At 38.4% G+C, this 26,332-nt stretch overlaps 1 protein-coding gene across 2 annotated transcripts in view; it reads right to left on the bottom strand.

The window, feature by feature from the left end:
• The window catches only part of ROBO1 (roundabout guidance receptor 1), a 1,210,998-nt gene that overhangs the window by 418,188 nt on the left and 766,478 nt on the right, over window positions 1–26,332 (bottom strand). The window contains exon 1 of one of the 2 annotated variants that reach the window (XM_058437645.1): window positions 13,439–13,600. The exons of the other annotated variant lie outside the window; for it this stretch is intronic. Coding sequence (XP_058293628.1) covers window positions 13,439–13,493 — 55 coding nt within the window. The 5' untranslated portion in view covers window positions 13,494–13,600. Of the gene's footprint in view, window positions 1–13,438; window positions 13,601–26,332 lie in introns of those variants that run through there. 2 annotated transcript variants of the gene reach the window in all.

Genomic DNA, 26,332 nt, shown 5'->3' with positions numbered 1-26,332 from the left:
TAACATTTTTCACTGACAAATTATTTCAGAAATGCTTTCTTTTCATTTCTGGTTAATATTCAATTGTTAATGATTACTGACCCTTTAGATTAAGCTTCTCTCCTGAAAATATTTCTGTCAAATAACTAATACTCTATTAGCAAATAATAAAACAAATAAGGGAAACTAGATTTCAAAAAGAATCCCACAAGAAATACTTGCAGAAGGTAGGGGCTTCTTTGCAATTCAGCCACAACCTCGATTTTCTTTCTTTTTATTTCGTAAAATTTCCTTAATGTATTTTCTTAACATGTAATTCATATGCAACACAGTGGTGCGTCTCTTAATAGCAATCAGTAAGTCTTTAAGCCATTTTGATAATTTCTCTTCTTATTCAAGAATATATTTATTTATTCAGCTCATCAGGGACTCTTAGCACATCAAAGGGCTCGTGGTTTTGTTGTCTTTGTTTGTTAGCTTTAGGACAAAAGAATAAACATAAACAGTAAAACTGATCACTTTGCCTGGCTCAACAAATACAATTTGTAAAATGTAAATAGCTACCAATAAAGGAGAAGCTTTTGGTTAAGTAAGCCATTATGTAAACATTTAACTAGTAACCATACAAAGAAGGGCAAACAGCAGAAAAATGAAAAGGTAAAACACAGAAGATAACAAAAAGTAAGGAGATACTGATGTATTTAGAGTAGAAATAGGCAGCAACAGATAGGTCAGTTGGCCATAAGATGAGTGGTGTAATACTGCAGCCACAAAATGATGACTGTATACCATATTTGGTGCAAGCACTTATAATTATTATTAATTCACACTCAACTACCCATATTTATTGGTTAGGAAATTGTATTTAAAAATACAGATTTATGTTTCCTCTTGAAAAGTCCATCTGAAAGTATGTCTACATTGAGGCTGTATTTCCCTGATTCAGCCAGCCACTCTTTGGCCCTAATACAAGCACTTCCTTTCTTATACAGACCTTGTATAGGCATTTCAGTTTTCAACCCTTACAAAATATCGGAAAAAAAAAAACAAAAACAGAATCTCATAAGTTTTATTTGTGAGACTGTGACTTTAGACCAGACTTCAGATGGTTCAGTGGGAAATAAAGATGAAAAGACCAGTTATCTAGCTTCTTAATACATCTTAAATCTCCTGATCCAGAAAAGCATGCCATCCCAGGATACCAAGGGAATGAATATTTATAAAATGCAAGATTTGTTGGAAGGTTAGGAGAAAGTTAAAAGTCATTTACATTTTTAAATAAAAAGGAATGTAGACTCCTCAAACTTGACCTTACACTTTAGAAAGACACTGGCTAATTAGACATATTTAAAACAATAACAACAAAAACAACATAACCAAGGGAAATGAATCTGTGTCAAATGAGAAAAATTTTTAAAAAAAATGGGCATCTTGTGCCTGAAGAATAACAAGTTTAAGCCGGGCGCGGTGGCTCACGCTTGTAATCCCAGCACTTTGGGAGGCCGAGGCGGGCGGATCACGAGGTCAGGAGATCGAGACCACGGTGAAACCACGTCTCTACTAAAAATACAAAAATATTAGCCGGGCGTGGTGGCGGCGCCTGTAGTCCCAGCTACCCGGAGAGGCTGAGGCAGGAGAATGGCGGGAACCTGGGAGGCGGAGCTTGCAGTGAGCCGAGATTGCGCCACTGCACTCCAGCCTGGGTGACAGAGGGAGACTCCGTCTAAAAAAAAAAAAAAAAAGTTCAAAAAGAACAAAATAACTCTCTTCAAATACTGAAACTAAATTAGATTTACCTTGGGTAGCTTTGGAGGATAAAACTAAGGCCAGTAGGTCAGGAATTAGAATTAGGTTTTAGCTTAATATGCAGATAAGTTTTATAAAAATTGTAAATGTCTATGCTCTGAAGAGATAATTCCTGAAACAGAAAGTAATGAGGAAAGAATAAAGACTGTGTTCAGGGTACCACAGAGAGGGCAGAAGGACAGAGAGACAGTGATATTCCAGGTACCGTCCAAAGGATTCTCTGATAGATTGAGAATAAAAATACACATAGCATTATATCAGTCTATTTATCTGTATACTGCTATCCACAACCTCAAAGAAAATGCCAGAAAACAGATGTCTTAATCTCTAAGAATTAGGTTATCAAATTTATATTTATTTTACTTTCACCTTCTCTCCATTTAGTTGAAGCATGTTTTAAAATTATTTATTTTTTAAATTGACAAATAAAAATTGTATGTATTTATGGTGTACAACATGTTTTTAAATATGCAAACATTGTAGAATGGTTAAACCAAGCTAATTAACATAGGCATTATTTTTTATGGTCTAAATATAAGCTCACTCAGAGGTCATCATGCATACCTCCATTAAATCACCTACACATAGGCCAGGCTCGGTGGCTCAAGCCTGTAATCCCAGCACTTTGGGAGGCCGAGGCGGGCGGATCACGACGTCAGGAGATCGAGACCATCCTAGCTAACACGGTGAAACCCTGTCTCTACTAAAAATACAAAAAAATAAAAAAATAAAAAAAAGTAAATCACCTACACAGCAATCAACCATTTACCATAAATTCCTTAGGCACAGGGAATGAGCATTTTTTTCTACTTTGTTGCCTGGTTAGGTGACTGAAAGAATAAATGAGATTATTAAATAATGCTCTTTACAATACAACAATGTCAAAAGTGAAATTCTGTAATAACCAATAGCTGTAAAGTCTACCTCTTAAAGCAGGTTTTTCAGATCCCCACTCCTAAGTGCACCCCTCAAATACTTTCCCTAGTCAAACAAGTCATCTCCACTATTTCTCTCAGCACTCTTTGGGAACCTACTTATTCCAGGAAGAGTTTCCTGACTAAGTTAATCCCCTGACCCACCAGTTCCCATGCAATTCTCCCTTCTTTCATCATATCAGAAACATCTTTAATTTATGTAGTGCCAACAATTCACTAATGTAAATCGACATTTCATTTTGTGGTCTATATGTACACAACTTGAATCTTGTATTAAAAGCTCTTGCACATTATCAGGTATGCCTGAAATATTCCTTAAAATGTCTAATAGCAGCAAAAGTTGGCAGCTGCTTAATAATAATTTCTTATTATTATCACGATTGATAGTAGTTTACTGGGGAACAAATAATGTTATTAAGCTCCATTAATAATAAACGAGTAGCATTAAATGAATGGCAAACTGCAAAGCAATGGGTGTACTAAAATATATTTATCATGAAGCATGTATGTGTGTGTGTATACATATATATGTATATGTATACTATGTGTGTACACATATATATGTATACTATGTGTGTACACACATATATGTATATGTATACTATGTGTGTACACACATATATGTATATGTATACTATGTGTGTACACACATATATGTATATGTATACTATGTGTGTACACACATATATGTATACTATGTGTGTACACACATAGTATATGTATACTATGTGTGTACACACATATATCTATATGTATACTGTGTGTACACACATATATGTATATGTATACTATGTGTGTACACACATATATCTATATGTATACTATGTGTGTACACATATATATGTATATGTATACTATGTGTGTACACATATATATGTATATGTATACTATGTGTGTACACATATATATGTATATGTATACTATGTGTGTACACATATATGTATATTAATTATATACATATATATTTATGTATACATACATTTTTTTTTGACAGACAGTATCTCACTTTGTCACCCTGACTGGAGTGCAAAGGCATGAACACAGCTCACTGCACTGTCAACCTCCTGGGCTCATCCACCCCCCTCAGCTTCCCAAGTAGCTGAGACTAAAAGCATGCGCCACCACACCATGCTAATTTTTTTTTTTTTTTTTTTTTTTTCTGTAGCGTCTCATTATGTTGCCCAGGACGGTCTCAAACTTCTGGGCTTAAGCAATCCTCCCACCTCAATCTCCCAAAGTACTAAGATTACAGGCATGAGCCACTTCACCCAGCCCTGAAGTGTGTGTGTGTGTGTGTGTGTGTGTGTGTATGTTTTTTGTTTTGTTTTGTTTTGAGATGGAGTCTCGCTGTTGTTGCCTGAGCTGGAGTGCAATGGCACAATCTTGGCTCACTGCAACTTCTGCCTCCCAGGTTCCAGCAATTCTCCTGCCTCAGCCTCCAGAGTAGCTGAGATTACAGGTGCCCACCACAACGCCTAGCTAATTTTTTTTTTTTTTTTAGTAGAAATGGGGTTTCACCATGTTGGCCAGGCTGGTTTCAAACTGCTGACCTCAGGTGGTCCACCCGCCTCAGCCTCCCCAAAGTGCTGGGATAACAGGTGTGAGCCACCATGCCCAGCCTGAAGTATATTTTAAGACAGTGTAAAAACCTTAATAAGAACCAAGTCTCAAATAAGGGAAGGTTTTAGATATGATACTGTTTTGATTAGTGATATAGAGTAAGAAACTGGGGAAAGCTTCAATCTTCATTTAACTCTTACGTAAACTCCCAAACCTATGCAAATAGATGAATATAAATATACAATCCCATCTACATATTTGGAAATAACTTTGGAAGACCACTGAATTCAGCTGAGAAAACCCTACCTAAGAAATTATACAACAGCCATAGTCAGAAACACATATTTAAAACAGTAAGAAAAGCAAAAGAATGGTATTCCCAAAACCAACTGCATTACTTCTGAAAGAGTACTGATTACAGTGCTGTTTTTGATAGCTATCACAGACTTACACAGGTTTCATTGGCAGGAATTATGTGAACCAATGTTAAAGTCTTTCTTTGTTTTCTGTAAAACTTGTTATTGGAGAAGAACACACCTTTAAAGGAATGCTAATCCCAGATTCTAACTAAGCTTCTGCTTAACATGTTTTATTATCAATAACATCTTATCATCATTTATTATCAAAATCAAAAAATGAAAATGAAAGAATCAGTTCCTTATAGAAGTTGGATAACACTGATTCTATTTTCTCTATAACACAATTCTACTGACACAATTGAGCTGTCATAAAAACTAGGTGGTACTTACAATTTCAAATTTATTCCACAAACTGAACGGCACTGAAAAAACCATGTTATGGGGCTGGACTTACGTTTCTGTGTTGTAGGGTGTGTAATACCAGGGTACACTCTTTTTTGTGGGTTATCATGTGACAAAGAGAAGAAAGCAACAGACAGTAAGATGTAACATAAAAATCAAACATCTAAAAAGGAACTAAAACAGGTTGGCAGCATGATGCAGCTCCCTCCCAAAAAAGCATCTAAATATGTTCTAAACATATTTTACACTGTTTCGTATATATTCATTATCTTTAAGTGTGTTTGTAGAATTGTGAAAAGCAAGAATTCTGAGATGAGTCAGGCTAATTTTATATCCTCACTCTACTACTTTGACTGGCCATAGTTAAAGAGCTTAACTTGTTGAACCTCATTTTTCATACTGACGGACAGGGCTAATAACAACACATTTTTCTAATGTGATTGTTTGAAGTATTAAATAAGATAAGGCATGTTAGCACTTTGTCAAGCAGACAATAACACTCTAACTTTTAGGCCTTATCAGTATTACCATTCTTATTAGAGATATTATTGATTCCTAGTGTTTCAGGTTTCGTGTATACAACTGGGCTTATACTACTACATCGATCATCATTTAATAAGTCACTTGGGTTTTTTCATCATGTAATACCTATATTTATTTATCTATATCTACATATAGACTCCTAAAAAGCAATGAGCTCTTAAGATTCAATGACCTATGACAGGAGAAAAGATCAAATAACACAGTGAGTTTCTTTTTCTTCATCACCATACTGAATTTAAATCAAAGCTGTCCTTAGGGTGCTTGTGTTCAATCTGAATTCACGGAGACTAATAGCAATGATCTTGTCAGTGAATGCGCCTCCATTTGCATAGATATCTGAATGAAAGCTTTACGTCTCCCCTGTTTTTCTTCTACGGATTTAGATTTTGGAAATATATTACTAAATTCATTAATTTTAGCAAGTGGTCGTTCTACCAGATTGCTAGGAAATTTTCACTTCTCTTCAGATACAAGGGAAATGAACAGATGAGTTTTATTTTCCACAGCCTGTACAAGATGGTTTACTTTACTGAGACAACTTGCTAATGGAACGGTCTGGATATACTGAAATTACTTCCCAAACCAAGCAACTAAAGAAGTTTAAAGCTACCCAGAGGTATGTGTAGTTAACACATACAAAGGTACTTTAACTCAGTTTGTTGTATGAGCAAGGACCATCTTAGTGACGTTTCAGAGTGACAGACTTCCTTTTCAATAAAGCCTAAGTACACAAAATCAGCTTTAGAGTTATGCAGCTAAAAGGCAGACATGTTCTTGTATAGGAAAGGAATTGCAATTAGATACACTTCTTTAGCCAAATTAAAAGTCCACCATTAGTGAAAAAAGAAAATCACAAGCTAAACAAGAAAATGTAACAGCAGGCAAGTTAAGTTGGAGATCAAATCATGAGACTTAGTGTATCTCATTAGCACTGTGTTGCCAAATGACATTGAAACAGACATTTGTGACCTGATTCATTCATTCTTTGGCTTCATTTTCTCTTCCTACTCTACCTGAAATTGCTAATAACATAAAAGGGCTTCAATCACGTTAGTGCAGAGAAGCTAAAATCTAGCCTTCTACCAATACCCAGGAATGAACTTGGCAAGTTGGTGTTTTATATATATATATATATATATATATATATTTATTTTCCGTAATGTTGCATAAATTATGACCATACCTAACATGATCCAAAGACTTTTATGTCATATGGATATTATCTTGTTATGCTCATTGAAATTATAAGTTAAATCGAGAGATAACATATACCTGAAATGGCTTTTCAAGAACTTAATAGTCATATGTAACAAAGTTTTTTACTCTTTAACTTTCTATACAAACTGGCCACACGAACTATGTTTCAAGAAGAACACTGCAAATAATCTTAGAAGAGAGCTTTGAGGACTCCACACTCCTTTCATGGCTGACTGTGGACAAGCTGTCCCCAGCTCTCAGGTCCTGTACAGATGAGTTGAATTTAGACATACTTTGAATTTGATACTTTCTGAAATCTAACCAAGAGCATCTTGAGAAAGTGTTTTAACTGTGAGCTGTTATTGCCAGAAGTAGCTTAAAAATGTTTTCTAGTAAACCTTGCTCTACTTAACTGAAAGACTAACATGATTTGAAAAATAGATCCCCAAAATACTGTATTATTAGGAACCAAAACCGACTATTTCCTATATGCTGCATACAAAGCAATCACTTGACACAAAAAGACTATATTCCCACTTAACACAGAACCACATTGCTCTGTTGACATTTGCTTGTATCCTTTGATGGTGCTTTTAACGCTTCATTTAAGTGTCAAACTAGGTGACAAGCATTAAGCCCAGATAGACTATTTAGTCTCATCTTGTGACCCTAGAACATTTTCTACAATTGCTTACCTTCTATCCACTTTCCCCCAAAAATAATATGAATTAATTAAATAAAATAAACAGAATGTTCTTTTCCGGCTCTAAGCCATGGACAGCTGTGAATGCCACAGAGGTACTTCTCTCCTTGAATAAAGTCAGAAAGATATGCACAGTCATGCTGTTGAAAATATTATTTTATGTGTGGAACAACACTGTCATAAGACGTTTGGAAGCCAAGTAAAATCACAGAAGTAAGAGGATTTGTAGCAGCCTGTTTTGGCTGAAGGGAAATGAGGCTGAGCTCTCCCATGAAGCAAGCAACATGACACCTTTCGGTGTTAGAAATAGCCTTTTGGATGGTTAAAAAAGAGAGGAAAAAGCAAAGCAGTGGAGATCAAAGCTATCTCCCTGTACACTACAGATCATCTTTTTTTCTTCCTCTTCTTCAACAGCAAGATTGAAGGAAGGGGCTGAAAGTAGAGGGAGAAGGGGAAAGGAAATCATGCTAATCCAGAATTGTAAAGAATGGAAGTAGCCTTTTGATCTCCACAGGATGGCAACTTTATTGGCTATGCATAAGCAGTTTCCAACCAGCTGATGAACCAGGTATGAAGGCTCCACTCTTCCATGATCAGTAACCATGAAGTGAGTTATCTGTGAACAGCAGTCAAGCAGAAGGCTCATCTACTAAATGATCACCAGCCCATACTCAACCCAGAGCCGAAAAGCAACCACAGGGGAAATGATTGTCTCTCCACAGGCTCTTCTGTGAGGAGTACCAATTATTTGCCTTGGGATTCAGAGCAGAGCAAAATCTTTCCTCAAGTGTGCAAGAAGAACAATGCCATTCATTTTCCAAAATACAAATTGGAAGCCACGTGCATCTGCATCACCGGCAGACAATGTTTTGAATCACATTCACTCTCCTCTTTTAAGCATGCCAGAAAATGCAGATATGATCAAGGCTGAATGTGAACTGGTTAGACGATGTAAAGAACTGACTGTCTTGCCTGGTGATCTAAAAATTAGAGACCATTTTCTTAATGACAGGAAGAATAATGCCTTCCTTCCAAATTCTCAAGTGTTCAAACCACAGTCTTATTTAAGTGGATTTTTTTTGAGACAAGTTTTAAAATAAAAAGTGAGTGAACCATAATCTTTCTTATTTAAATTCTTCATTTCTCTCTTTCAACTAGGAAAATGCACAGTAAAGAGTTTTAGAGCTAGCTTGGTTCAAATCCCTGCTGAACCACATTCCCTAACTTCTCTATGATATAGTTTCCACAACAGTAAAATCAGGGCACAGTAGTATTTTAGAAATAACAGCATATATGTCATAGGATTTTTATGAGCATTAAATAAGATAATGGTGAGTGTTTAGTAAGTGATATCCTAGCTTCACAGTATAAGTAGCCATTTTCATGAAGTTTCTTATTGCACCTAGAGTTTGAACTCCATCTCATCTTTTAATTATTTCCTTCTTTCACTTCACTGGTCTCCTTTAAGCAAAAGCGTTACCATACAGAAGGTAACTACTTGGTGTATCAGTCTTCTATATACACTGAGGCAGTCAATATTCTAAAGTCTTATCACATGTAGCTTAAAAAAAACTGTTCTATTGATTCATGAAAGAGTTAAACATGCTTCAAATTGCTTTTTTTTGTTTTAAAAATGCAATCTAGTTCTTTATATAGTTGTTGAATTTAAGAGAATATACACTGACATCATATTTTCAGAAATCCACTTTTTGGGCCGGGCACACTGGTTCATCCCTGTAATCCCAGCACTTTGGGAGGCCGAAGCAGGCAGATCACCTGAGGTCAGGAGTTTGAGACCAGCCTTGCCAACATAGCAAAAACCCATCTCTACTACTAAAAATACAAAAATTAGCCTGGCATGGTGGTGGGCATCTGTAATTTCAGCTACTCAGGAGGCTGAGGCAGAAGAATCACTTGAACCCAGGAGGCAGAGGTTGCAGTGAGCCAAGATCGCACCAGTGAGCCTGGGTGACAGGGTGAGACTCGATTTCAAAAAAAGAAAACGAAATCCACTTGTTGGATTTGCTTCTTGCACTGTGTGTGGTCAGAGGACGCACTCCCACTTGGCTGCTCTGTCTACTTCCACTGTATCCCTGCCTGTATCTTAAAACTAGCTTAATTCTAGACCTCAGTTTCTACCACACTTCCCCAGACTTCTGCTTTTTGTTTATTTCTTTATTTTTCTTTTTGGTGCCTTTCTTTCATGTAGTCTATAGATTACCTTAGGCCTAATTTTAAATTGAATGATAACTTTGCTTTCCTTCTATTTTCCTATATGAAATCAAGCTCGCAGGGCAGTTTATATTTTTGTTTTTAAAATTAAATATTTTTCTAAAGGTCAAAAATTAACCTAAGTATCACCTTAACATCTTTAATTAACACAGATGATAATAAATAAAGATTCAGCCACTTATAGTCTTCACTGAGAAGCTGTTATCCTGTTTCCTTCCCATTGGATTCCTGTTGCCCAGTTATTTTAAATTATAGATATCTAGTCAAAGTAAAAACGAAAAATAAATGGTCATTGTTAGTCTGAAATTTAGCATTCTGTATCACTTTAAATTACATAAGAATATTTCATTTGTTGTAGCAAAGACTAAGAAAAAACTTCAGGTGAACTTTCTGTTCTAAGACCTTTTAACCATAAATGTCTTATGCATTAGAATGCCCATTATCAAGAAATAAAGATATTTTAAAAGATATCACAGTATTCAAGTACGTACGTTTAAAAGCCAGAAAGGTTATAAAGAAACTAGCCAGATCGTATTGAACTACACAACAATCTTACCAGAAAGAAAGATGGAAGGAGGGAAAGAGGAAGAGAGATGGGAGACCAGACAATTGGCTCAAATAGTGAAACTTATCTAAAAAAGTTCCTCTTCCCAAAAGAAACCCTCCCCTACCCCCCTCAAAAAAAAACAAGAAAAAGAATGACAGTACCAGTAAACTATCATTTATTTGAAATTCAAATCTCATCCTAAGTTTAGACTGAAATTCAATTATTTTTTCACTTAAAAGCAGGTTTTAAGCAAATGGATTTGAGAAGAGGAAGTCTATGAGGGAAAAAATGTTTAAAATCAGATCCTGAGAGATAACATGGATTTTTTTTCAGGGCTACCTCTCCTGCACCCTCCCACCCCGCAAACTCACCAGAAGTCTATCTGTCCTTAGAAAAGGCAGATAGACCAACTAATTAAATGAATCTACCTGAAAAATGAATTTCTGAAGGAATAACCACTTTTTATAAATCTCAGTTTCATTGAATGAAAAGTTATTTTTTGTAGCATCAAGTTAATAGATAAAAGGCTATGAGAAGTGAACACTCTTAAGCACAAGACTTAATACTAAGTACGCCATCAACATACCAAAATGGAGTTTATAATCTGTTTGAAGAAAACTGTTGGACTTTGTTAAGTTGGCAGACAGTTAAAAAAGGAAGAAAAGAAAAAAGAAAAAAAGAACTGACAACCAATAGATGGTTTTACAGGTTAAATCTTGTTGAAGGTAAGTTATCCCCTCAGTACACTTTGATTTATTTAAGCTCACCACATTTCTCTTAAATACACTCCATTAACAAGTGATAGACTGTGATCTTAGGCTTGGGGCAAGACATGAAACACAATCTTTCAAGAACTTCATTCATTCTCTGACCAGGTGTCTTGAACACACCCAGGTTACTAGTCACGTGAGTTCTGTGAAGTATTATTCAAATCGATAGTGTTGCTTTATAACAGAACACTGTCATGAAATCACCCTACTAGCTCAATAGTCTGGCCTCCCAAGTTCAGATTCACAGCATGAGCGAAAGTGATCAGAGGAATAAAAAGCTTCAGGTTATGTATGAGGGAGCACTTTAGAAAGAAGCTTTTGTCCTGAAAAGTGGTAAATTAGATAGGCACACCTATAGGAAAAACTTAGGTTTACAAAAATCATCAATGGCTTAAATGGAAAATTAAATCAGAAACAGAAAAAGTAGAAATTTTAGATTTCTAAAAGCTAGAAATCAGTGTAGCTCTAACATTATAATTGTCTCATATCTACTGAAATTGCAATCCTCAGATATTTACTACTCAAATTATTAAATCTAATAGGACAGTACTTCCCAAATAATTCTCCAAGTGAAGACAGAATTTCCAAGTTGACACGACCAACTTTCAGTGATACCTTATTAGTGTGACCCTATCTTTAATCTACAGCCATGATAAAATGTTCCAACATATACAAACTCAACTCAAACAGTGACTAATGACCATTAATCCCCCTATCTTCAGTAATCTGCCCCCCCAGTCATTTATCACAATGACACTTCACTTTACACACGTAAATAAACTTTAACCAGAAAGGTGAATCAACAGAAATCTCAAAGGTATCTGAAGCTGTAAATTAAACTAGGGAGAGACACAGCCAAGAGAGGCAAATAGAGAGATCAGATTTTAATGTTTTTGATTTGCATCCATGGCTAGGGGTGGGGAACTGGAGGGACCATTCAATTACTCTGATATGCAAACTAAGGAAAAATAAGGCATTACAGAAGGAGAAGCTGGAAGTGGGGAATGACAACCTCAAGGAGTTAGTCTACTCATCCCTCCACTGTGACATACATGAGATATACCAAGTTGAAACTTCACTTTCTGTTGTCTTCAAAGGAGTAACAACTTAATAAGTTTTAAAATTTACTTCAGTTGCAAATCTTCCTTGTAACTTCTAGCCAGCAAGCACAATTCATAGGCTAAAATTCTTTCAGGGGTTTATTCGCTATCATTTAGCTGACACATGTGGGGTTTTTCCCCCCCCCTTTTCTTACTCTGTTAACTATCTGCCTTAAGTAAAATCCCTGGTCAAAACATAAATGATAACCATAGACCACAAAAGCTGAAACTTTTAAAATCGTTTCATAATTGTGCAAACTGAGTGACTCTTACCGATAAGCCCTGATGCAACTTGAAGCTCAGTATGCGAATGTGACTATAAAAATTCCGAGGTGCAGAGTGTGTGTGTGTGTGTGTGTGTGTGTGTGTGTGTGTGTGTGTGTGTATTTTAAAGCCTGAAATAGGATCCGTGATTGAAACCAGAATCTACCAAAAGGAAAGAAACAAAAGTTGACTCGTGGCTCAGTTCACCCACAGTAAAAAAGTTTCCTAGGGAGTGTAAGGAAACTATTTCCAAGTGTAGATACAGTGTGTACTCTTATGTCAGAAGGGTCTCGTTTCAGCATCCTTCCCACACTTCATATGGAATTTCAGTATTATTTAATTAATCCTAAACATCCCAAATTCAGCTGTTTTCTTTCGCCAGTGAGAATCCCCAGGCGACTAACTGTCCCCTTTCCGATGCTTGCAACCGCCTGTTTTCCTTGTAAACCCAGCGAGGCAGTGGCTATTTTATATCCTACCTTAAGAAGGAGTTATTTCGTGAAGCTTCTTCAGAATCAAATTTAATTACAGACTTTGGTTACATAAAACAACTACTAATAACCTCCTGTGCTTGGAAGAGGAGGGGCTAGAGGAGGACTCGCCTCAGGAATCCTGGCAAGCCCGTGGGCCACAAGCTTCCAGGGCGCACATTTCCCTCCCCAGGGAAGCAGCCGGCGGCTGATACTTGGGCTCATCCTGGGGGCCCGAGCTCACTGCCAGCCGCTGCCTCCTCCCACCCTAGTGCTTAGACGTGCGTTTGCCCAGAGTAATCTGGGCGTGCCCTGAACTTGGCAAAAGGCCGAGATCTGCAAAGAGTCTTGAGGAGGTTCAGGGGTGGAGGGGAGGTTTTGGGGAATGGGGAAAAAGAGACAACCCCAAACGCGAACTAGGAACATTTTCGCCTAAAAGTCTTGCAGGAATCGAGCCCCTCCGGCCTTCGGAGGGAGGGGCAACCACAATACACTTCTGGGTTCGACTGTGAAAAGTGGAGAGGGGGCGAACAGGGAGGATCAAGGGTGAAGAAAGAAGACGCGGGGTTACCTGAGCAGAGACATATGAATCCAAACAGGTAAAAGCGAGCGGGCTCCGCAATCATTGTCCTCGGGTGGATCCTGCATACAGTCTCATGCCAAGAGGAGGGAGTGGAAAGAGGGTCCCCAAATGTATGAAGCCACACACCACACACCACACACAAAGGCTTAATATAAGCAACGTGGGTCAATTAGCCAGGAGTTTTCAGGGCAATGACTCGTCGACCTTTCCGGACGCTTGTCAGAATCTCAGAGACTCTTGCAGAGGAAGAATTCCAAGGTTTGTCTTCTCCTGCCCCAGGATTTCCGAGGAGGCTCACTTTCAAGAACCATCCAAAGCGAACAACAAAGAGCCGAAGCAGAAGCGCAGCGGGGCCGTCTCCTGCCTCCAGGTCTCGCGGAGCCCCCCGGCGTGCGCCCCCACAAAGTGCGGCCGAGCGGCGCTGCGAGGGCAGGCGCGGCGGCGGCGGCGGCGGCGAAGTCGGGGTGTGAGGGCGGGTCAGGGAGGGCCAAAAAGTGCTTCTCCGTCTCCCGGCGAGCCCAGTCAGCAGCGGGCCACCCGCGGCGGCGGCGGCGGGAGCAGCCAAAGTAGCAGCGGCAGCTCCGGAGGCCGGGCTCGGGGCGCCGGGAGTGTGACTGGGTGACTCCGCGCGCGGGGGGCGAGCGAGGGGGCGGTGCGGCGACAGCGGCTGCCTGGGCGGGCCCTTGTTCCCATCACTTGGGGGATGCGGAGGGGACCGGGGACGGCAGCAGGACCGCGGGCACTCGCACGTCTTCCTGGCGCCCCCAGCCCCGCGCGGCGCCCAACATCGCCCTCGGCCCCTCGCCCTCTGGGGCGCTCGCAGGCACCCCTCAACTTCGCAGAAGCCCAAACTTCCTGGGGGTCGCTGCCCGCACCCCTGGCTCCTGGAAGCTGCAAAGCGGCAGCTCGCGGCTCTCCCCGGGGTGGCAGAGAAGGGCGGGGAGGATGCTGCTGCGGGTGGGAGAGACGGCCGCCGCGGCTCACCCCAGCTCCTCCCGGATCAGCGGCGGCTGAAGTTTCTGCTCTCACGCTGCCTCCTCTCCGGCTCAATTGCCTGTGGGTTTCCCCCCAGTCCCCGCGGCTCGCAGTTTCCTCCCTCTCCTCCCCGGCCCGATAAGACTTAAAGGGGCCGCGTGGTCCTTTCCATGCTTCACTCTACGCTCCAGGCGCCGGTCAGGCAAGTTCTGCTCCTCAATATTTCCATCCACAAGCCAGGGGTGCCCAACTGCGCCCTCAGGTGAGAATCCAATTGCTCGGAATCGGAAATCCAGGCGAATGAGAACCTGTCTTGTTTCTCTCGCCACCCTAGCTCCCCTGCACCTTTCTCCAAATGGAACCTCCCAGCCAAAGACTTCAAAAATCCTCCTGGTCCAGCTTAACCTCTTCCTTGCCGCTTCCAGGAATTAAAATAAACTCTCAACTCCACTCGCAGTTCTCCCCATTCCCATTTAAAAAATAAATAAATAAAAATCAATTTTGAGCAACATGGCTTTAGGACACGAGGTAAACAGAGAACTATCCAGAACCTATCAGTAGATGGGCAGTCTCTTACAACCATCCTTTTCTTTTAAGTTGCAGTTGTTGAAGGTCTTGTAGAAAAGATATCCAAATCATAAGGCACAGGGTTGGGCCTTGGGATAATTTCCTCATGTTTCATTTGAAACCCTCTCTTTCAGCTTCATAGACCTCACACATTAGAAAGCTAACAATGGGGAGGTAATTTTAAAAGAGAGAGGGAGAGAAACAAATGCAAAAAACAATCTTGACTAGCCCAGAGTTTGCAGTCAGGAGAAGCTAGTCAGGCATAGGTTTGACACCCAGTATACCCGCCCTGAAATCCCAACCTGCCAGTTATAGCTCTGTGACCAGGTCTGTTTTCTCTTCTCTGTTTCTGTTCTCGAGATATTTCATTGCATTAACAAAAAATACACAAGGCAAAACAAACCTGACACATCTGAAAGGCATTCATTCATTGAGTCAGTCATTTTTCTTTCTTTCTTTTAAATTAGACACAGTGGCCAGGCGCTGTGGCTCACACCTGTAATCCCAGCACTTCGGGAGGCCCGAGCGGGCAGATCACTTAAGGTCTGGAGTTCGAGACCAGCCTGACCAATATGGTGAAACCCCCTTTCTACTAAAAATTCAAAAATTAGCCGGGCGTGGTGGCATTCGCCTGTAGCCCCAGCTGCTCGGGAGGCTGAGACAGAAGAATTGCCTGAACCCAGGAGGCGGAGGTTGCAGTGAGCCGAGATAACTTGCCGCTGCACTCCAGCCTGGGCGACAGAGCGAGACTCTGTCTCAAATAAATAAATAAATAAATAAGAAACACTATGTAAAATACCTAACATGCCTAATGCTGAATAAATGGCAGAATTATTATCTACAGAGTTGTGTACCATAACTTCACAAAAAATTATTTGGTGTCTAGCGGTATATATAAGAAGCTGCTTTGGGTGGTTGCCTCTGGAGGAGAGAAGTGTGCAATGGATAGGGCAGAGAAGGAGGATTTGCTCTTTTCTACCTAGCGTTGTGCTTTTCCATTTCTTTTCAGGTGAGCACATTCATTACCTAATGGAAGATAAAAATTTAAAAGCAAATTGTACATTGATTTTGGTTGCCGCTGGTGCAACCAACGACCTTAGAGCGACATTTTGTAGAAACTCTGGTTAACAGCACCTATCTTTGAAAGTGAAAGATAGTTTAATCCTGAGAAAACTGACTATAAATTCAGTAAACAGCCTGGAGATAAGAATTCAAAGACTCCAACCAAAATCTTTTCAGCAGTAAAAACATGAATGGGCAGTCAAAGCTGGAAAGCATACATCGATTTGGTCTTGCTAAAGGATATTTAGTGAAAAACAGAATATATCTCTTTTTTCTTGGAATAAAAAATACTTTTAAGATAAGCTTACCTAGTAATAGAAAACAAATAAACACTAAAGTGTGGTACTTGAGAGAAAGAGAGTAAGATAGAGAGAAAATTCAAATCCTCATATCATTTGAATGTACGTTAAATAAAGATGTCGAACTTTCACTTAGTAATGGAGGTATACTTTTAAATATCATGAAGAATATGTATAAGGATCCCTATTGCATTGTTCCCCCAAGTGGATCTCCTGGTCTCTGGAAGTTTGCTCATATCTCTCTCAAGATTTCTTTTGCCATTTATCTCATTGAATGCAAACCATATTAATATCACCCTTGATTTCTCAACTTCAGTAAGCAACACCCACGCATCCCCTCTCTTCCACTCCTAGAGACGATTTTTTTTTTTTTCAGAGACGGATTCTCTCTGTCGCCCAGGCTGGAGTGCAGTGGCGCGATCTCGGCTCACTGCAAGCTCTGCCTCCCGGGTTCCCGCCATTCTCCTGCCTCAGCCTCCCGAGTAGCTGGGACTACAGGCGCCCGCCACCACGCCCGGCTAATTTTTTGTATTTTTAGTAGAGACGGGGTTTCACCATGTTAGCCAGGATGGTCTCGAGCTCTTGACCTCGTGATCCACCCGCCTCGGCCTCCCAAAGTGCTGGAATTACAGGCGTGAGCCACCGCGCCTGGCCTAGAGATGATATTTCCTAGGACAGTCAGCAGTAAGTATCCTCAAGGAACTCATTTTTGGCCAGCCCCCTGATGAAGACCATCAACACCAACTCATATGTTAGTCCTTTCTTTTTCCTGCCTCATCCAAAGTGTATCTATTTTCTGTCTATTATATCGGTAAAGATGGCATGCAAAGACAAGAACTTGTATTCAGAAGGCATTACGGATCTATAAGAAGTGAAACTCAATGCATCTGAGAACTTTTGTATCTACTTCCTTTTCCTCACTCATGCAGATAAACACTTATCTACGTGCAAGAAACAGTAAAGTGTACTGTAGGGACAAGATGCAAATCTAATTCCTTTCTTTTAGGCTTTTAGAGTTCCTTCTATGGGGAGGTGCACAAAACAGAACAGGCTTCAGGGTGGAATCTGTCTGAAAAAAATAAAAACAAAGTGCCATGGGGGTTAAATGACATCCCAGTACATTCCTAGAGATGGATGGATCATAGCAACTTGTCACCTTTTCACTTTTGCTCCTGAACTTTAAATTACCTAGAAGAATGCATGAAATGCTGGTGGTGTCTGTGTGAGTGCCTGTGCAAATGTGAGTGTACACAGGTGGACAGGGAATGTACTCACAGATCTTCAGGGAACTCTGACATGTACAAGAGAACCTTGACTCATTCCAGTTTGAGTGGGAGACACAGCACAAGGAAGGAGAAAGTGTGGTAACTTGTACTCAGGAAGCCTTTTCTGATCACTGTGATCTGAATGAATGGTGGGTTCTAAATTTCCATTTAGAGAATTCTCATCTCATTTAGAGTCTGTGAAATTCGGGATCCCAAAAATTCAGGATCTCCCCTGAGAATTCTGAAGAAGCCTGAAAATAATAGATTTCAGTAATCCCGTGAAGAAGAGCTTTTTGACAGTGAAACTTCTAGAGCAGTAATGAACTCTCGCGTTGCTCCAATGATTATATCTTTCGTGGAGGTAGCCACAGGAACTCGGGAAATAACAGAACACCCAGGGTCTCTCCAGGGATTGCAGATACCACTTATTCAGATGAGTAGGAGTGAAATAGAGTTTCTAAGGTAACTATAATGCAAACCAGAACATCTCTTTGCCTTCTTAGCTAAAAGTCTTCGAATCAGACTGAACCTCGGATGCAAGCCATAAGTTCCAGCAAACCTGGTGAGAAGTAGTGTGACACATGCAGTGCACACCAAGGCTGTGCTGAACACTCCAAGATCCCATCCCTCAGAGTGCAACAGTTAGTTCAGTAATTCTTACGTGAAATTGCTGACTAATCTGCGTGATCCTTGGTATTTAAATTGATGAACTGAGATGAAAGTTTGAATAATTGAATATTTGAATATTTTCCTAAGTTTGAATATGTAAGAAAAGTCCGATCTCAGAAAGCAAGCTAAAGTGATCCGAATAATCCGAATAAAAGGAGAGTAAATTGAGATTTCTTGGAACATCTACTGTGTTTCAAGAAACGAGGCCTATTTAGTTTTAGCTTTCCTGACTAAGCTGCACATGGTAGCTTCAAATGTACATAAGGTGCATTTTAACAGTATTACTTTTGTTTGTTTGCTCTTCTGCTACTTAAAACAGTTAATTATGTGTTCCAAAACAAAAATCATAGGGAGGAGAAATTCCCAGGGTTTTTCATCTTCACTTACTTAACGACTTCAGGCATTGTAAACGGGGCCGTTTTTTTGTTTGTTTGTTTTTTGAGATGGAGTCTTGCTCTGTCGCCAGGCTGGAGTGCAGTGGTGCGATCTTGGCTCACTGCAACCTCCACCTCCCATGTCCAAGTGATTATCCTTGCCTCATTCTCCCAAGTAGCTGGGATTACAGGTGCCGGCCACCATGCCCGTCTAATGTTTTTGTGTGCATTTTTAGTAGAGACAGGGTTTCACTATGTTGATCAGGCTGGTCTCGAGCTCCTGAACTCGTTATCCACCCGCCTCAGCCTCCCAAAGTGCTGGGATTACAGGCGTGAGCCACCGCGCCTGGCTGGGGCCAATATTTTTAACACAGCATTGTGAAGATATTGTAAAGGACCATCATCCTATTGACCCCACCAGATGATGTACTCCAGCCTCGCTACTGCTCCATAAGGCTTATTAAGAAATATAAATTATGAGATACTCAACTTTGCTGTGGAATTACTGTGAGTGTGTTTGTCTTTCAGCATCTCAGCATCTCACACACATTGTAGATATTCTAAAACTAGGTGCTATCCTGCTAAGCGCTTTTGTTAGAGCCTGGGACCTTACATATTAGCAACAATGGGTCTGGCTAGAATTTACTCCTTTAATGTTAAGAGGGGGTGAGCTTTTGAAGATAAAGGAGAGGACACAGAAAAGTGGCACTAATGAAGGTCACTCTTTGGGGTCCCTTACAAACATTATCTAATCTAATTCTCACCACAGTCAAGTGAGGTGATGTTATTACCCCACTTTAGAGATGATGTTGAGATTACATAATTAACTCAAAGCTGAGAGGTTCAGTAGCCAGGGAACTTATATTTGAACGCAGTTTGTTTCGAACGAAAGCACTTGAAGAAACAAAAATGAGTTCCATGGTAGGATAGGTTTGAGAGACTTCGGATTCAATACATTTAAGGATCTCCCAAGGCCGTTAATATGCAGATAAGCACTGTGAATACCCCAGAGAGGATAGTTACGAGAAATCTTGTCTCTTTAATAAACATTGTTCAGTTTATAGCATTTGACTATTGTGGTTATATCTCTAACACCCAATACCCTACACCTGAAAATTAAGATCTTCAGCTTTCCTGATTAAACTGCATATGATGGTTACTTGGCAGTAAACTTCTGTTAAAATGAGCGATGCAGTATTCCTTACTGAGAAAGGCTATACATTTAAGTCACTGCAGTTCTGAGCCTTTCTTCGTAGGGCAGTCAGAGGGATCTTGTTAAATCTGAGACAGATTATGCCTCTCCTCTGCTCAAAACCCTCCAGTGGTTTTCCTGTCTCACTTTAAGTGAGAGCTCATGTCTTTCCAGAAGTCTGCAAGGCCTACCGTGAGCTAGTCCCTCATCCATTCCTGACATCGTCTCCCCCTACATTTACCTGCTTTTTTCTCACTTTGCTCTATCACAATGGCTTCTGTGCTGTTCCTGGAGTGAATTAGACAGCCTCCTGCCTCAAGGAATTTCCATGTGCTCTAAGTGGAGCCCTCACCTTCATAGATCTGTGAACTGGCACTCTCCCTTCTCTCAGGTTTTTGTATCATCAAACCTCAGAGAGGCTTTATCTGTCCAGGTACTTTAAAACTATGTTCGCATACCATACTTCCCATATCCTTTCCACTTGTTTATTTATTTTTTCCTCTAAAGCACTTATTCACATGTAAGATACTATACATTTTTTTTTTTATTTTGTTGCTGCAACCCTCCTTTTAGAATGAGGCCAGGGATTCTTGATTATTTTGTTTACTTTTTTAGTCCCAGCATCCAAAACAGTGCCTGGCACTGAGCAGGCACTCACTCAGATGTTTGCTGAATGAATGAACGAGTTTTAGCTCACTCTTAATATATATTTGTGAAAAATGCTTCTTTAGGTAAGTATTTCTATAGTTCTAAAATTTATTTTCTTTAATATATAGTTCAACCACTTATCTACTTTAACAGAGAACTAACAGTGAATATCCCTTATGGAGCTCATGTTTCAGGGGACTTTAATAACTTCAAAATCAAAGTTCTGACTAAATAAGCACACACTTATTTAGATCAGGTTATTTGGGACCAAAGAGGTTGGGAGCGCTGACTGAGTTTAAAGGATATAACACTCACAAGAAGCAAACCTCAAGATTAACTTTTCATAAATGAGAAAACTGAAGCTTAAAGAAACCAACTTTTCCCGGAAGACTCCTTTAGTTAGTGGTTGAATCGTGACTGAAACACAGTTCTCTAAATTGCTAGAAAACACTTCTTTCTACCAGAATAATCAGCAATTCTTGATCAAGATTCTCTACCTTTAACATCCTTACATCATTAGATACGGCATAGTATAATAGATATTGCATCATTATTGTATTACATGTTATGTTTTACATGTAAGTTTTACGAATATGTTTTACATATTACTGACTCATCAGGAACCGGGAATGCTGTTTTTGTTGTAGCTCCAGTTTCTAATAGAATAAAAATTACAACAAGCAATATTTATATAACATTATGTGCTGTGGGTGCTATTCTAAGTATTTTATGTATTCTAACTCATTTAATCCTCAGGAAAAAATATTATTAGGTCAATTGTTGTTATTATCTCATTTTATACATGAAGGGCAAGCATAAATTTGAACTGTGAGGTGCAAATAAAAGTCGTTGATGAAAGTAATCTAATTTTTACAGATTCAGTTCTACTGAAGAAAGCTATCAGTGTGTATGTTTTGGTTTTTGTGTGTAAAGATCTAGTTTCATTTTGGGACTCAATACAAGAAAATGACTCTGAAGTATATGCATTTTTAGTTCTACTTCTGTATGAAGTAAGAAGTTCAAAGCTTTTTTATTTTATGCCAAAAATGTTCAAAGTGGTTTTATGTTTCTTTTAACTCTAATGACATGACATGAAAAAATATATTGTACAAGTTTGTTAATACATTTGAAGGATATTGGGAAACATAAAGATATATATGTATAAATCTATATCTCACCATGGGATTTGCTATCTTTTGGTTTCTTCCAGATACATCTGAAACCAAACACATACTATTCTAATCATGATTTAAAATTCTCTTAAATTGGGATCATAGTTAACAGCTGCACAGCTGAATGACACCCTCTATAGGCTTACAATTTGAACACAGACTATTTTGTAAGTAATTTACATTATGTTTAATTCTGCAGATGTGTTTTACAAAACTGTTTAATGCTTTTGGTTTTTCATTGCTTTTTAAAAAAAATCCTTCCAATAAATGTTTATAGGATTGACGTACATATGTTGGGATTTATGTCTTATTTAGTGCCTTCATTATGTTTAGTCCCACCTGTTGTTTGTTTATTCGGAATAATATTTTACCTAGGTTTGAAGTTATTTTAGTCAGTTAGACAAATTAGCTAGACAAAAAGTATGAGCAAGAAGAAAGTCTGTTTGCAGATTGCAGTAATCTGGGCATTCATGCTTTTGGCATTTCATCTAACTATCCATTTCCTAGTGGAAAACAGGCAAGAAGTACTATGTTCATTTAAAAACCATCTTGAAATTGTATTCGAGTTTCCTATTTAGATGTTATTTTTGGAGTCAGTAAATAAAAGTAGTTCTAAATATTCAATGTTACACTACCTTTGGAAAAAGACTATCCAAGCTTATAAGTAATAATCACAATACTAAAGAATTCATTAAATTGTCATATCACATATTATTTGAAAGTTATTTATTTTATAACCTGTTAATCTATTTCTCTTATATATGGCTTATGGGAAAGCTTCACATTTGAACAGACAAGTTGGGGCTTTGGGATTTAATAGCTTCTTGGTGTGACTGAGGACTATGATACTAAATATGGAAGTGCTCATTCTTGTGGGTAAATACTGAATCCAAATCCTGTAATCGTCACTGAGAAACAAACTGCTCTTGAAAACTGACATAGAATATAAACCTACTGTCTTAACAACAAAGATAATTATATATTTTCCCAAGAGTTTAATCACTCCTCTCTGACATCCTGGCCACATTCCAAAAGAAATCATCCAATTTCATTATTGGAACTAAAAGCCTTTGTTGATTTGATCTAATCTCATCTTCTCAATTTCCTGTCACTATAAACTTCTTTAAAGCTGCTTTATTACACCTAGAAGGTAGAATTTCACTTGTAACACCATATCTTGTTGTATGTATCGTATTTCAGTTATGTATCATATGTGTATCTGTGAAACAAAACAGGCATTTGCTGAAGCCAGTGAAACAATTTTATCACCAAAAACATGATACCGAAATTATTCTATTTATAGGAAGATTTCTAAATATTACTTTTTACCTACAATGTTTTAATTACAAAGTAAAATATTGTTTTACCAGTTTAGCATGTTAATTCTTTGCTAAAAATATTGTTAAGAGTACATTCTAAAAGTAGTATGGCTGATAGCCTTATATTCAGATGCTAATTGGTTCTAATAAGATTTTGATTTTTTTCACAATATAGAAGTAACATATTTCTAGAGCATTTGGAAACTACCAGCAAAAGAAAGAAAAAATATTACAATAATTCTCTCAAATATAATCACATATGCTATCAGCATTTTGTTGTATATCTTTTCTTTTTTCACATTGCATGTAAAGACTTTTTTTTTTCTTACAACATGGAATAGCAGTTTAAAAAGTGTTATGAAACCTACATTTTCACTCAAAGATGGTCATAAGAATTTTATTCCAGGACATAAAATATTCCTTAACACTATCATTAAAAGAGCAAAATAGAATCCCATTAGATGAATGTGTTAAAATACATGTAACTAGTCTCCAATTGTAAGACATTTAAGTTATTTCTAATTGCTGTGAAGGTGTGCATAATCTGATTCTTTAAAGTTATAGTAGAATGTCTTCTGGCTAAAGTGTTAGTAAATTTCATTTTAATTATAGATATTCTATTAAAGCAATACATACTTTCCACAATTTATTAAATTAATTGTTTGAAGTTGCTTTGTAGATTACTTATTCCAGTGATCTTAGAACCAACATATGTAACAGTAAGAAAGATCACAGATAACTATGAAAAACCATGAGACAAATATTAACACCTAAATTTCCCCCTTGTATTTAATTGAATTATTATATTTTTGTTTAAGGGATACCTTTTGTTTTTATTACAAGTGATTAATAAGTGAAAATGTTTGTTCTTCACAACTATACTTGAATTTCACAGGTCTTGTATTTCACACCAGAAAGTAAACTCTTTTCTTTTAGTAAGGGCAATAAATTAAGACATAAGCGCTTTTCCTAAACAGTTACCTTTGGGAAAAAGTATAAACTGAAGCACAGTTCATTATTTCACTAAATGGTCCTTTCAGCTGGGAGAGCATAGTGTTTAACATTTGGCTACTGAAATTATTGTCAGTGATTATGACGTGACCATACATAAATATACTGGTCTAAATAGGGATCAACCTATCTGTATAATGTGCATCATAGTTTATCCAAATTACGTTACTTTGGCCTAACATCATCTATTTCTTGATTTTCCTTTAAATTTCTTAGGTGGCTTATCACACAACAGGAGCTTGAAAGACTTAGTTATCCCCTTTTTCCTGGTGAAAAATGAACCATAAAATTAAAATAATTTTAAAAAGGTCATCATCCCTTATGCTTTACTGATTGATTATCTGGAAAACCCATCTGTCTTAAATGATGGTGAATACTTATCAGTTTATTTTAACTTATACTGAAATGTACGAACACTTGACAAAGTCTAATTAATAAACTACATTGTCCTCTACACTACATTCTCTGATCTTGCTCCCCTTAATATTTTCCAATAATAATACCTTAAAAGGTGGTAATGCATACAGAGATGTTTCTTTAGACATATGTATATTTCCTAGAATATCATTAAATGTGCTTTAAAGGTAGAAGCTATGTGATTAAAGAAGGAGAACACAGTTTGAAGAATTTGCCATTTGGCCCATACTTCCCCTGGGTAACTCCAATTTATCTTTTAAGTTTCAGATCAAAGTCTCTTCCTCAGGAAAGCCTACCTAGACCTGCCATTTCCAGCCTTTCTTTACATATCAGATTTCTGTGTGATGTTCCTAGAACAACATTGACTATGTCTCCATAGCACTGATCACAAATAATTGCTGTAAAAATATATCTCTTAAGCCTGCCTCTTCTGTACATTTTGTAAATGCCGCAGTGGAAGTAATGACTTGCTTACCAATCGTATTTTCTCTCTCCCCAAAGTACATTAAGCATTGTTTTGTGTTGGCAATTTTGTGTAGTATACTAAGTTTTGAAAAACACTTAGCTAGACAAAAAGTATGATCAAGATGAAAGTCTATTTGCAGATTGCAGATATCTGGGCATTCATGCTTTTGGCATTTCATCTAACTATCCATATCCTAATGGAAAACGGGCAGTTGCTAAAAGGTTTACTCTATTTCAGTATTCTCAACTAGGGGCGATTCTGCCCCCTTACCGTAATCCCTCCCCACTGACATTCTGCAATGTCCAGAGACATTTGTGGTTGTCACAGCTGGGAAGGGGAGTGGAGGAGGTGGTGAGAAGGTGGTATAGGCATCTAGTGTGTTAAGGCAAGGGATACTGCTAAACATCTTCGATTGCATAGGGCAGTCTCCCACTCACAACAGAGAATAGGCTTGCCCAAAATGTCAACAGTATCTAGACTGAGTGACTCTGCTCTAGTTTCACTTTAATATACACTGGGGAATGTTTTGGTTTATGTAAGGATTATAGAAGATAGTGGGCATGTACCTTATGATTTGGGTACAGTTAGGCTCTAAAGTTATTAGTCAAGCAATGCTGTACCTACTGTATGGGAGAGTACTGTAAATATAAAATTCTATACAAACATCTTCAAAGCATTACCAAATGCTTATACATCTTCATAAAGAAAATGCAATTACATTCTTCTAATATGTTGTCATCTAGAGGTTTATATAAAGAGGCAATCTTTTTCCAATATTTATTTATTTTTTTGAGATGGAGTCTCGCTCTGTCGACCAGGCAGGAGTGCAGTGGTGCAATCTCGGCTCACTGCAGCCTCCACCTCCTGGGTTCAAGCAATTCTCCTGCCTCAGCCTCCCAAGTAGCTGGGATTACAGGCACGCACAGCCACACCCAGCTCATTTTTGTGTTTTTAACAGAGACGGAGTTTCTCCATGTTGGCCAGGCTGGTCTTGAACTCCTGAACTCAGGTGATCCACCCGCCTCTGCCTCCCAAAGTGCTGGGATTACAGGCGTGAGCCACCATGCCCGGCCCCAATATGTTGTTTACCTTCCTGCATACTTGAATTCAGCAGGGTAATAAAGGTGATATGTGATGGTAAGGCAGAGTGCGCCATTGAATCGGCATGGACACTTAGCTAGATATAAGCTATTGAGAGTTAATCAAAACATTTTTATGGTGATAATTTCTAAATGCTCCCCAAGTTTACATGATGAAATGAGAACTAACAAAATTTTGCTTTTGTGTGGATATGGCTTTGAATGAGTAAGTAAATATAGTCTATTAATATGTTTCAGTGTCTTGTTAGTCATTATTGAATACATACGTGTACTTTGAGATTTCTCCAGGAAAAAAACCACATGAATAACATGTATTATTCCTCTTCCAGTGATCTACAAGATAAAG

Source organism: Hylobates moloch, unplaced genomic scaffold (genome assembly GCF_009828535.3).
Source record: "Hylobates moloch isolate HMO894 unplaced genomic scaffold, HMol_V3 SCAFFOLD_4, whole genome shotgun sequence".
Taxonomy (NCBI): Eukaryota; Metazoa; Chordata; class Mammalia; order Primates; family Hylobatidae; genus Hylobates; species Hylobates moloch.
Note: the sequence above shows the minus strand (reverse complement) of the source record. Positions and strands in the feature narration are given on the sequence as shown.